General features: G+C 36.9%; 1 protein-coding gene across 13 annotated transcripts in view; it reads left to right on the forward strand.

Moving 5' to 3' along the window:
* SLC4A10 (solute carrier family 4 member 10) overlaps window positions 1-14,420 on the forward strand; it is a 185,536-nt gene that overhangs the window by 124,807 nt on the left and 46,309 nt on the right. For all 13 annotated transcript variants that reach the window (XM_031505429.2, XM_031505427.2, XM_031505428.2 and 10 more), the window contains one exon: window positions 5,292-5,480. In XM_031505429.2, coding sequence (XP_031361289.1) covers window positions 5,292-5,480 — 189 coding nt within the window. The remainder of the gene's footprint in view (window positions 1-5,291; window positions 5,481-14,420) is intronic.

Here is a 14,420-nt window from a genome sequence, read left to right on the forward strand (position 1 = left end):
GGAATTTTGGCCTTGTCTCTGCAATTTATGGTTTTGTGAAATGCTTGCTCTTGTTCCTCACTAAAATGATATACTGTACTTTATTTTAAAAAGCAGACATTTTTCATTCTTTCTATTCTTTTCAAGCATGTTAACTGAATATTTGAACCAAATAATTTCAGGTAAAACTGGAAACAGAATCTGTGTCTTGAAGCACTGGAGTGCTCCGCCCTCTTGGATGAGCTGCTGTAAATGCCAGATTAGCTAGCTTGTTTATAATCACCCTGTAAATGATGTAAGTGAGTCTTGGTTCACAAGTGCAGCCCAGGAATCCTAACTGTTTGTATTGCTCCTCCTGCCTGACTCTCTAGGGAAGGATATATGTGGGTTCCTCTTTAGAGACTCATGAAGATAAAGGACAGTGCTCCACCTGATTGTCTTCCATAATGCAATGCATTAGGGTTGCTTGGTTTTTTTCTTCCCTGTCTTTAAGGGCAATGACCACAAGCCAGAAGAACTTTGGCTTTTAAATTAAGTTTTGCAGCTATCACCGCAATTGTGATGCACACAGAAGCCTGTGTTTTTTATATTTTGTCATTAATATCTTATTTTGTCCTGCAACTGTACAGTTATAAAATTTGGAAGTCTGAATACCAACACCCTTGCTGGTGTATACTGAATTCAGTTTCTGCTGTAAACTGTCAGTGCCAACCTACATCAGGAGAATATGAGCTCAGTAATTTCTTTTTGGACTTCACAGGTATTTTGATACAAATGCAGTATGTTTTCTACAAATTTATTCTATATTTCACCTGAACATTCTGTGTGTTATTGCACATGAGGTGATGAGCACACTGCAAACCTGGTGCAGTGGGGAGCGAGCTGTTGCCACACTTGAGAGCCTCCTTATTGTCCTTTTGCCTGGACCTGTGGGGACTCCACATGGGTCTGGCCACGTGTCTCTCTACGAAGCTGCAGCGTGTAACAGACCCCTCCAGAGAGAGTGGAGGCAGCCAGCCTGCTTTTGCATCCTTGCCGGCTCTAGAGGTGGGACAGATGGAATTTTCTTTGCTGGGCCACACATGAGCCATGCTGCATTTGAACAGATACAAATTGTCTGCACCCCATGGCTGCAATTCACAGCCTGGGTAAATTGTATACAGGGGGTGATGAGCTATAGCTCAGTTACTGTAGTAGCTTGTTAAAGTACCCACATTGCTCACATTTACTCACAAAATTAATTTTATACAGATGATGTATTGTAACTGAGTCTGAATGGAGAAAACATTCTTAAAATTATATGAAAACCCAAGTTTCTTTGAATTCTTTTAAATTATGGGATCAGGGAGAGTATCTGTTTTTAACAGCTTGAAAAAATTATTTCATGGTTCCAGTATCAACTAAGATTCCTTACTGAAGAAGCATCTTACTTTATCCTACTTCTACTGTCTGGATGTCAGCAGAAATGTTACAGTGTGAGTATTTAACAGAATGGGTAACACTGTGCTACTGGATATTCTACAGTTCCATATCCTTCTGAAAGCTTCATATGGTAGTGAAGTATTCTTGAAAAATGGAATGGTAAACTGTGTCTCTGGCTAGAAGTGGGCTGTGCAGAATTTAAAAGGACATTCAAGAGGAAAATTCTTTAAAACAAAGATTCTTTACTAGTTTTTTTTTTTCATATGGAGTGTGAAAAAATGGCTGCCTGTTCTAGATAGAATAGTGAAGACCAGGGCTTTGAAAATATGTACAGCTTCAACTGATATGAAGGCTCTTCTACTTACAGGATTAAGTGATTACAGTCTATTTTGAAAATTAAATGTTTTAAATGCTCCTTTTGGCCTTTTCCTCTTGGAAATTAACCATGCTGCTCTTGTTTTCAAGACAATCTTTGCAATTAAGGGTGTTACTGATATTGCAGGGGCCTGGGCTTTTAAAAATATTTTGAGAAGCTTGTGAAGAAATTGAAAAGGAATCCCATGATAGAGGTGGATGGACACAGTCTTTTTATTCCAGCTCATATCTGTGCAGGGATTGAAAAATGGGGTCAAAATACAGCAATCTGTCAGAAATTTGACTGTATTTAAGCTCCTACAGTTGCTACTGCAACTGGGTCTATGTTAAAAGAATGACAGCTGGAAGGAAATACCAAGGCAAGAAAGCACATCTTCACTCTTTCCAAAACTGAATGCATCTTCTCTTATTACACATAGTAGCAGTGCTACAGTAAAAGGGAAGTCATTGTAAAAACCCAAAAAACTCTAGGTAAGCCACTTTCTTCTTTCTGGCGGGAAATAAAAACTGTTAGTCACCACACTGGCAACAACTCTGTGGCTTCTATGGCTGTTAATAAGTCTAGCAGTGCATCCTAGGGGAAGAGGATAGGGATTTGATTTTCCTGTCATTTTCTCTCCTAAATGGATAAACTTAAATATTGACATCATCCTCAGCAGTTAATATATTTTAATATTTCATGTGAAATATACTGTTATTCCAGGAATGACACTATACAAGTAGCACTTATCTGTAAACAAGGGTTTGACCACAACTCTAATTTTATGTGTCCTAGAGGAAACCATTTTTTTAGCTCTTCCTTTGGATTCATGTACTAAGGGTGTCTAAAGGCAAGATAGTCATATCCTTAGGGCAGAGGTGTGTCTTAATAGGCATTAGATTAGAGGAGGAAAATAATTATTTTTCTTGAGCAGAAGATTGGTTTCCATTTATCATGTGTTGCAAATTCTCGTCTGCTTAAAATATTCTACCGAAGACTTTCCTCAAACTTGTGTTACCTTCTCTTTTGGCTTTCTGTTATGTACCTTGCTGCTATGCTTCCCTCCCCCTCTCTCTCTCTGTCTCTCTTTCATTAGGGTCTAGAGTGATTAAAAAAAGTCTCTGTCTAGACTGGGAGTTCAGAGATAACTGACCTGAAGGTGTTTGGATTAACCCTGGAGATAAAAGTTCCCTTCAGGCTCGGGTGAAGCACCCTGAAGACAGAGTTTACTAGTTTGGGCACAATATGGGGCAACATTACTCCTTGGTATGAGCTGTTTGGTCAGCCCTGTGGCTGATACTGCACAGGTCGTTGCTGGGGGGGAACCAGGCAATACTGAAAGCCTGTGCCTGATTTTTCATTGCAAAGCTCTGGATACGTAGCTCACGGTCACATCTGTTGGCAGCTGCATTTACCTGGACCCCATCCTTGTCCGTCTGTGGGCATGTCGCTGTAGATGTCAAGGTAGACTTGCTGGTAGCCTCTCCATCACAAGTGAAACATGCAGGTTTCTTCTTGTTCAGCTCTCAAGCAGGTGTATAATACATTGGCTTGTTATGTTGATATTGAGAGTGTCAGAAAAACTTGTGTATTTTGAGTGTATATTCAGTGCATAGGTGACTGTTAGCAATTAAACTCTGCTTTTAACCAGCATAGTGATTTAATGCATTTTATCATCTCCTGTTGCTCCTGGCTGTTATCAAAGATATGACAAATAATGTCTCTACTGATGATGCATCTGCTTTTTATTTTTCCTGCTCTGCTTGCTTTTCCACTGAGTTTACTGGCAGATATGAATCTGATTCCAGCACAGAATCATGAGCTGTCTGGATTTTCAGTACAAGGAGTTTTGGACTCAGCTTATTGTATCACTATTTTTGTTCAGTACAGTTTCTTCCAATTGATATACAAGGGCAGTGTGTACTTAAATTCTGTATCAAAGCATATATAACAGCATTTTTTCCCTTAATTTTTCTGTTAAGCATCATTACTGTTGGTAGCAGTATTTCCCCAAATAATATTTTTTTAAAAATCCCACAAAATTGTCAACGATTCTTTCCCATTTGAAACACATAATTAATGTCATAGAATAATGAAATCATAAAGTAGTGTGGGCTAGAAAGGAACCATAAAGATTATCTAGTTCTGATCCCCCTACTGTAGGCAAGGACACCTTTAAGTAGACCAGGTTGGTCAGAGCCGCATCCAACCTTGCCTGCAACACCTCCAGGGATGTGGCATCCACAGTTTCCCTGAGTAACCTGTTCCAGTGCCTCAGCACCCTCACAGTAAAGAATTTTTTCCTTATAATTTTAAATTACTCTCAATTTAAATCCATTACCCCTTGCCCTGTTACTGCGTGCTCTTGTAAACAATCTTCCCCTGTCTTTCCTCTAGGTTCCCTTTAAGTATTGGAAGGCTGCAATTAGGTCACCCCAAAACCTTCTCTTTTCCAGGTTTAACAATCCCAGTCCTCTCAGCCTGGAGCTTGCCTGCATGATGTGTCCTGTAGGTGGAGCAGGATGAATTAATCCACCTCTGCTTCTGGCTGTTCTTCAGAGGCAGTTCCTCATGTACAGTCCCTGTGGGGATGTCGAGGATGATCCCTCAGCCTCCCCTTCCTTTCCTGTCCCTTATGAACAGCTCTAGCCATCCATAGGCACACTCCAGTTGTGGAACTTGCCCCACAAAGTGTCAGTAATGGCACCAAGCTCATAACTTTCTTGCAGCAAAGTGGCTTCCAGCTCCTTCTGGTTTTTGTCCATTCTGAGTGCTTTGGTGTAAAAGCACCTCACTGGGCTGTGTCACCTTCCTAGAAGAATGGCTGGGTATGTAAAAATAGTGTTGCATAGGAATACATAAAACTATTTTCTGCTAGTGCACTGCAAAAATGGTTTTAATTTCTTAGTAGGGGGATCATTTTCACTCTCACCTCCTTGAAATTATCCTCTTGCAGTAACATATACATCTGGCAGCAGAAATAGATTCTATTTGGTAGCGACAAATAATGCAGCAATTTTTCTGTATTGTCTTACCTGAATTTTCTTTGCATTACACCAAAGGTATTGTATAGCTACAAGAAAGAAAGACTGACCTCATGTGCTAAGTACAAAGGGAATAAAAAAAAAGTTTCCTCTCACAGCCAGTCCTTTGTAGGAAATAGAATAGGGATTATTTGGGAAAAAAAAGACATTTTATACACATCATAAGCCTGGATTAAAATATGTTATATGTAAGAGTGCTTAAGAACTGGCTTCAGTCATTGTACAGGTGACCTTAATTTGTGAACAAAGTATTTTTTTGAGGATTTTTTAATATTCATAGCATCCTTTTGTCCCTGCCCTTCCCCTGTCTCTCTCCATGCTGAAAGTGAAATGCTTCTAGATTAAACTTCCTTTTAATTCTGCTGCATTAAAGGAACTGGTGCATTTCATTCGTAATCTTGTAGGGTACTAATCACTATTATTATTGCAATTTAAGAGATAAATTGTTTCCTTTTCCCCCTCTTTTATTATGTTTGTGTGTATATTTTCAGATATGATTCTGGACCAGCAGGTGGGCTCTGGGCAGCTCAGCGAGGATGTTCGTCACAGAGTGCATGAGGCGTTACTGAAACAGCATCACCATCAGAACCAGAAGAAGCTGAGCAACAGGATCCCAATTGTAAGATCCTTTGCTGATATTGGAAAGAAGCAGTCTGAGCCCCATTCCATGGATAAAAATGGTAATGCTTTACTTTGCATTTTGAGCCTTCAATAGCATCTGCCTGTTTGGTATTGCATGTGCTTTGTACCCACAGCTTAACAGCGTGATCCTGCTCTGAAAAGCTACCCTGTAAAAATGGTACTTTTTGCATGAGAGTAGCTCCTCTTATGAATTCAGAAATATACCTGCTCAAATTTGAAGTCTGGCTACCTTTCACAACTCGGGGCTGGACAGAGCTATTCAAGGGAACTCACTGAGGTGTTGGAAGCTGTGCTGGATATCCTGGGTATCTGGCATGGTGTGTTATTTCCAGTGCAGCTTTAGGTGTCCTGTGCAATTCCTCAGACTGAGCTTGAGCATCTTTGCACAGGGTTGTTCTGAGGCTCCAGCAGTGCCAGGAATGTGGTAGGACTATTTTTGAGTACTGTTGACTATCCAGGACCTATTTATTTAAAATTTAGTGGATTGGTGAAACAGCGTATGCATTAGCTAGAGTTCAGCTGCTGCTTCATATTTCATAGGTGAGTTTGAGGAGTTGAAAAATGAGGCAAACATTTCAAGATAACACTGTTGGAGAGTTGTCACAAAAGCTGTACCTTGTTCTTTCAAAAAATCCCTTTTGGGAAGATCAGGATAATGCTAGTGAGAAATGTTTGCAGAATGGTTCTAAAGTAAAATGTTGGCATAACTTTTTTTTTCCCCTTGCTTTTACAGAAGACCTTACAAGGTCTATTATTGTGCAGGTCATCATAATGAAAGATAATTTCTTATTGCCCCTTCCTTATTTGCATAAACAAAGGGTTGGGTTATGAAATTGATAGCCAAATTTTGCAAATATTTTTCAGTTACCTCTTGTTCCAGAAATCAGCCGTAGTCAAATCCTGGTCCCTTCTGCTGTCACTCTGTTTCAGAGTTCTGCTGAGCTCTCCTATCACCTTGGGAAGTGGGGAGTGAAGAAACAGCCATAGCACAGGGAAGGTCAGGATTGCAAGAGGATTTGTGTGCTCTGAGGCATAGGACAGAAGGCAAAGAGCAGTTATATAGCTGATCTGGAAAGATTGGGCTGCTTATATATAATAAATGTTAACTTGATTTCAAGGAAGAAGGTTTTTTCCAATCATTGCCATATAAAGTTTTAAGAGATCTAAATCTGGTTGCTTCCCTGGGGAAGATTCTAGACCTAAAAGGCAAGATATAATTTCATCTGATGAGGATATTAAATAGAAACCTTAATTGTAGCAATGTCGCTATAGGACACGAGAAAGCACAACAAGAGCCACTACGATGGCAACGTAAAAAAGAAGAAGGTTTATTTTTCTGACTCCAACTTTATACTTTTCCAAAGGTGACAGTGGATTGGAGAGTGAATGGGCCACCTCTCCAAAGACATTGGACAAACCACCAGTATATCAATTTCCTCCACCCCCATGAAGGAATGCAAAACAATATGTTGTTTATAGAAAATGTGTGGGAAAGTTTTCTAACAGAATGTAAACTCAGAAGGCTTTAGAAAATCTTAAGAATCAGGGCGACATCGCAAAGTGTCATTGTAAGAGTAAGGAAAAAAATAATATTTACTAAGAAGTGTGTGATCATGCATACGGATGCACAAGAGTAAATGTAAGTAGGATGATTGTCCATCCTTTTTAAGGCAACTTTCTTGTTGATTTATACAGCTTTTGCTGATGACTTTAAACAAATACTCAGGAGACACTAGAGAAAGTTAGTGATATAATGATCCTGCACTTAGTTTCCACAGGATGTAAGATGGCAGCTTGCATTTTGTGCTCGATCTTCTGTAATAAATAGCCATTAGTTGCTTTAAGAAGAACCTTCAGGGCAAGCTGTGAAATTACCATGAGCTCAATTTTGGTAACTTTCTGTGTCTGTTAGTGGAACTGATGCAGTAATTCACTCCAGAAACATCTTGCATTTGCCTAAGTTTCTTCTGGCAAACTTCCTAGCTCTTCCTAAATTCCCCCCAAAAATAAATTCTCATCAGGATACCATCTAATAAACACAGTAATTTTATAAACTCAGTGATTAAGTGATTCTCTTAAGTAAGGAGACATATTACAGTTTTTCATTTGTCTTTCTCTATTTTGCAAGATGAAAAAATGCTTGTGTGAAAATGTCTCAAGTGCTCTGACCTCTTTTAAAAAAAATCTTAGTCACTTTTAATGTGTTAATTTAAATTAAATATACCAATAGACATAATAGAAATTATATATATGTAAAAAATAGAATAACCTATAGAGATTCAATAATTTTCAGGAAGCTTATGTGAAAATATATCAGATTTCTATTTAAATTACAGTGACAAGTCCTAAGCATGAACTTTTTTGGATGAGATGTTTTTTAATCAATTTGAGGCGTTGTTCTACTTGTGTCCTTTAAGTGCTATTGTACGTTTGGCAGTCTCCTGCATTGACCTCCTCAAAATCGATGATGGCCCTGTGATTAAACAAGGAGGATTTGTTTGTTAGAAGTTTTTCTCTTATCATCCATTGCTCTGTTACATAAAAAAGCCTGAATCTTATTTTATTGACTGAATTGCTTTGAAATTAGTATTAGCTTTAGAAAAGGAAAATCTAGTCTAAATTTTTTGTTCTAAAATGAACTAGATTTTTTTCCATTTTCAAGACAATTAAAAATAAGCAGCTCAGGGTTCTGAGTGGCAGCTATTGCCTGACTACTCCAGGATTTAAGAAGTGGGAAAAGAGAGAATTCTGGAGAGCTGCCTAGTTTCAGATCCACTAACTGTGCCTCTTCTGGCATACTCTTAGTTATTTCCTCACCCTATGTAACTTGCAAGTGTAGATGGTGTGTAAATTATGCAGGAATCTGCGCTGAAATGCTCAGCTGTCAGGAACTCTGCTGTTCTTAGAAGCTTGACCAGGAGTAGCAGAGAGATTTCTGATCATTTTCTCTGCCAGTGCCTCCCAAAGGCTGGAGTTCAGCTACAGTGTTATGCTCACTCTGCTTTGTGTTTCTTTTTAGATTGCCATGGACTGTCGGTACAAGCTACTCATAGTAATATAAAAATGTATTGTTAAAATAAAAGTTTGAATAATGTAAAACCAAAAGCTGAATAAGTGTAAAAAAAGAAAAACTAAGGTATTTAAACAATTTATATTATTGTCCAGAACTGTGGTGTAAGACACATCTTGTTTCCTGAGGACAAACTGGTAAAATGCATTTAAGGCATCATTTTAATCTGTTTAATCCCATTTGTCCATAAACATTGTCTAGAATGTATGAAGATAAAATGTTTCTAATATTGCCATCAGTATTTTTCTCTCCTTTTAATAAAAAGGAGGAAGCAAAATACTGTTGCTTTTTCTTTCTGGATGACAAGCTTCATTCCAGGTTGCGGGGAGAGAAACAAATAAATCCTCTTGGGTGCTGCTGGTGAGCTGACAGCCCATCAGAGACAGGAGTTCTCATAAAGAGCACTGCCAGGAGCTTTGCAAGGGACACTTGTTCTTGCTGAAGTGAGACATGGGAACTTGGACACTTTTTCTGCACAAAAGGAAGTTGTCTCTTTGGTTAAACTTGGGGTTAGTGTTAGACAGTTGAGCTGGAAACAATCCTTAGCAGTCTGTTGATTGTAAAAAAGGTGATTCAGAGCCCGAAGTCCCTGATCTGTGGGTTATGTGGTACAGCTGAGGATTCAAACTCTCTTCTTTGTCCAAGTTCTTGACAATAGCTTATCAATGTGTCAATTTTCAGATGTTCAAGAGCAAAGTCTTAAAATGAATACATAAATTAATTCAATATATGGCAGCACTACTGACAGGCCATTGTGATATCTTTGCTGGAAGACAGTTGTACATATGTTGTCCCTCCATTTTTCTTTGTTTATGAATCTGTCACACCATCTAATTAATTTGCTTTGTATTTAGTAGTATTATCTTTTGTTTACAATGGCTTTTTTTCACATCCTCTGCAGGGCTAAGATGTCAGGGTGCTATGGATTTACCATGCATTTTTAATGCTGCCATGCTGTGTTTAACTTTCACTTTTCATTAGGCATCAAAACTGTGAGAATTAAAAGCCTGCTTTTGATGTTCCAATAAAAAAACGACAGTCAAATTTGGCATAAGAGCAGAAAAAAAAGATCTTTTTTTAATGGGCTAATTTGACACCGAATTCCCAAAATAGAGAGTAGCAAGTGATTTTAGCATAAATACTATAAAAGACAGGTAAAATATGATTCATTTTTTTCATTGGTACATCATCTTTAGAAAGTTTGCTTTATAAAGTGATTTTACCTATTTTCATTGAGATGAGTAGGTTTCACACTCTGATAGCTCAGAGCTGTGTTTGTAAACTCCATGGCATGGCCTAAAAATCCAAAGTCAACTGCAAATATATGACACCTCTCTGTTTTAGAGGAATGCTAAAATAATTTCATAAGCCTCTCCCCTTTTATAAAAGGGGTTCTGAAATTCAGAGTTTAAGCACGTATGGCGTGAAAAAATAACTGATTCTGTGAAAATGTAGTTAGGAAAAGAAGTTTTCATCATATAAGCATTTAAAGGTTTTGACTGGCTGTTTCACTTTTAATCTAGGGGTGTGTATGTTTTATTCATTTATACATCTATAAAAAAAATAAAAAAATGTTTATAATAATATTTAACAGACCTTATACTGGTTAAAGCCCAAGAGGAAGGAGCTCAGGAGAGGAGTATGGCAGGCTAAGCTACTTTTATTTTCATGCACCTTGCTGAAGTGTTCTTTACCCACAATAACATGGTCTTATGCCTGTTTTCTGTTCCATACTTATGCCATTTATAAGAGCTTCTTATCCCTTGCTATCAGAGCAGGCACATTATTAGTGTAAAAATTGTGTTGCATTACACACCGTGTCTGATTCTGAGAAATTCTGAAACCAAGCAGAGGTTTATTGGCAGTCCATGGAGCTTGAAGGAAGCATGGCATATTAAATTTGTGATCTCTGGAGTTCATAGCATGAGCTGTTGAAGCTGTTCATTTTGACATATTCTCTTTTTAACCTTTTTCCCAGTTATTTCAGTTAGTATGATGGGCTGGTTTGGACTTCATTCTTTTGTGGCAGTATGAGCACAAGCAGAGGTATTGGAGCCTATGTATCCTTCAGTATTCTGGAAAATCAAAATTCTCAGTTATGTTATGGTGTTAGTTACCTTCTTCAGTTTCCCAATCTTTTCTAAAGATCAGTTCAAGGATTTATGTCAAAGATTGAAGTGAGCTTACAGAATGTGAACATCCTATGTCAATACTATCACGTGGAGAAATCTGGACATGACATGAAGCCCCGTGAAGAGGGTGGGGAGGTATTCCTAAATATATGACCATGCACTTTCATTTTGTGAGTAAATCACAACCAATGCCATTGATATGCTCACAAGTTTTCTGAAGTATTGGGTCTGGATTAGGGGAATTGCTTCAGTTTATCTTAAAGAGAAGACAAGCTCAATAATAGTTAATTCAGTCTTTAGGTTGCTAGTGCAGTATTTCATGTTTTAAATTCTTCTCAAATGTATATATTTGAATCCAGCTATATTTTCCACGGGTTTTTCTACTACTAAAATATAACTTGTATTTATGAACATTTTCATCTGTTTATTCTTTCTTTCTTTACATTTACTTGTACCCATGATAAAATGTGTAATCTGTACGTATAAAACTGTATCATTCATCTTTGTATTTCTTTATTTGCTCTGTCTTTGTTGTATCTGTCTCTAACAGGCTCATCTCATCTTTGTACCTTCCTCATCTCCTATCCTTTGGGTTCTGTAAACTCCCTGAAGGTTCAGAGGTAGTATAAATACCTATTCTTGCTTGGGCTTCAGATCATTGCAAATGTACACCCATATCTTCATATCAATTTCCTGTCAGCATACAACTTCTTGCTATAGTAATTTAAAAAGATACCTCAGGCCTTTGTCCACAGCTGTAGCACACTGAAGAGAAGTTTTTGTGGAATTTGTTGTTTTGGTGGGGGGACAGCCATTTCTTTATTAAGTTCATTTTCTTGCATCAATTTATAAAACTGCAAATCACAGCATTTTAGTTTAGACTGCATGACTTCATGTGAATTATGCTTGAGATATTCAGGCCTAGCATTAGAAAAACAGCTAAAGTGACTTCTTTCTCATCCTCTTAAATTTTATATCATTAGTGAACACCAAATCTCCCTGTAGTTATAGAGGTACAATGGGAGTGACATGATTCCCCACTGTTTAAAAAAGTTGTTCATCAGGAGGCCTAAATGCACACATGCAATTCAGCCTGCAGAGATGCTGTCAATGCTCTGTTGTATAAGAATTTTGTCATATACTGAAGAAAACATACTGGTTTTCAATCTTTGAATTGGACAGTGTTGTCCATTTAAATTTGGATAATTGGTGGCTAGTTGCAGTGAAAAGTCTGAAGATTGAAGAAGTTTGAAAATGAGGATTTTTTTTTTTCTGAATGGGAACTAACATGTATGGTTTAGAAAAATAAGCAGCTTCTTTTCTGGTTTAGTTACCTTTGATGTGTTGGTTGCATCCAGTTTGTTTCCATTAACTGTGATTTGTGTCTGACTACGTTGTTCTGCGTTTTTGTTGTTGAAGTTCTAGAGAAATCTTGGATTTTGAACAACCACAATGCACATAGTTAAATATCTTAAGTTCTACATTTTAGGGAGGAAGAATATGTTACATGTGATATTAATTTACTGGGATTATTTTTTTTTTTTTTAATTTGCCAGGACTAACTGTCTCAAAAATGGCAAACTGTATCTGCAAATGCAAACTTCTGTTTCTGTAACAAATGTGGACCGTATTTTGATTTATAAGTGCCTTGACTTTGCATGAAAGAGTGGTTTTTGTGTGAATTCTTGCCCTACTCAAAGCTCTGGCAATTTCACATTATCTAAAAAAGATACCTTTTTAGCGATACTGCCAATTTTTTAAAACAAAGATTTAAGACTGTGCCGATATTGGCTTTTTATTACATAGGAAAGCTGTTACACCAATTATATGGTTTTATCTGTTATGTATTAAATTCCTTTGTATGTACCCTGGATATTTCGATTATGCCACATTATGCATTTGATTCCTAAAACTGTGTGAGTGGCTCTGATGCATTCTTGAAGAATGCAGATTTTCATGTGCTTTATGTAGGTGGCCTGCAGGATAAGTCGAGGCTTCAGCTTTATAGTGACTAAAAGTATTACATTGCACTCTTGAAGAACAAAATTCTGTATTTAACCCCATACAGTATGTAAATAACCATTTTGCTTGGAATGCTGAAATGGAGCTGGTGAGGAGAAGGCAGGAGAGTGTGGAATGGTGAGACTGTTGCTGCTCTTATTGCCTCTTTTAGGGAGTTGATGGCTTATGCCTTCACCATTTGTAGCAGCCTAAACCCCATAATTTCAGCTCAAAAAAAAAAAAAACAAACCCATGACAAATATTTAAAATCTGGCTTGAGTTTGGGGTTACTTTGGTGTGGTTTTTTTTTTTGGTTTTTTTTTTTGGTTTGGTTTGTTTTTTTTTTTTTTTTTTTTTTGTGAAAAGAGATTACCTCTTGTCTCTACCTTGTATCCTTGATTGTTACTCAATACAGTAAAAAATGCAAACTTGTTGTTCCATGCTCCAGAAAGCTGTCCGAAGTTGTAGATCTATTTAAGTATGTCTTTCTGCCTCAAGGTAAAACTTGTGTTCTTTCAGATTACTCCAGCATATGGGTAAATCAAAGTTTGAGGTCTTCTGTTGGCACAGAAAAAGAACATATGCTATTCTTAAAAACTTCACATACTTACTGGTGGTGGCTTTTTATCCCTTCTATGTATATCTTTACATATTTTTCTCCTAAAAGAAAAGTGGACACAAGGTTTAAAAGTCCTCTGGGCTGTTATGCTGATTGCTTTTGACACCTCCAATTATGATGTTAAAACTTCAGTATTTAAACAGGGGGTCCATGCTTTGACTCCTTTGTTGGTCAATATATTTTTCTCTGGCAGATATTTCTGGTCTCATTTTCTTGAATTTTTGGGTCCAGAAAAAAAAGTGCAAATGCCTAATTAGCAAGAGAAAGATGATGAACTACTATTTCTGTTACTTTCCTGTAGCATCTTTCTAATGTAATATGTATATTAGTATGAGTAATTATTACAACACAACTATTTCCCTTTTCATACATCCACAGTATAGAGAAGTGTTTAAAAGGAAAAGATGAAGAATCAGCAGGTTTTATATTACTAGATTTTAATTTTTTGGGAGTAAGTTAAGACAGAAACTTTCCCTGAGCACTTTATGACTTCTCTATTTGAATAAGTGGAAGGGTTATTTTTGTCACATTAATAAAATACCCAAAATAGAACATAATAATTTTTTTATAGTTTTTATATTAATGATTTTTAATAGCTGTAATACTACAGGATGAGTCCTGTGAAAATAATTCTAGGACTGCTAAGTAAACAATACAGAAAAAGAATTACAATGTGAATTAGTGCACTAGAATACATATTGTAAAGGTGATTGTGTAACAATGTTGGAACTCTATTTTTCTTTCAGTTCTAATTAAAACCGACAAATTGAATAATGACTGTTTGTAAATACCTTGCATATGTAATAATTTCTGGCTTCTGTTTTGCAAAAGTTTCCTCCTGTGACATGTAGGAATTAATAGCCTCTTTTTAGATTAATTTCTTTAATTTACATTAATATGTGGATTTCTAAAATCAATCCTTTATTTTTGTCATATGTAAATTTGAAGCCTGACTTTATTTGTATTCTGCTTGCTTAGATTTACATGCTTGTCATGTCTGTTTGTCATTCTCTGTTTATTTCACTGTAGAGCTGAACAAAAGCCCTGATTTCTATTCTTATTTTGATCTGTCCTTGCCCTGAATCAGAGAGAAAAATGGAAATACTTGCAGTTTAAAGATAGGATTTCTAGCAATATATTTTTAAACATTCTGTTA

This window comes from Lonchura striata, chromosome 8, assembly GCF_046129695.1.
Source record: "Lonchura striata isolate bLonStr1 chromosome 8, bLonStr1.mat, whole genome shotgun sequence".
NCBI classification, from domain to species: Eukaryota; Metazoa; Chordata; class Aves; order Passeriformes; family Estrildidae; genus Lonchura; species Lonchura striata.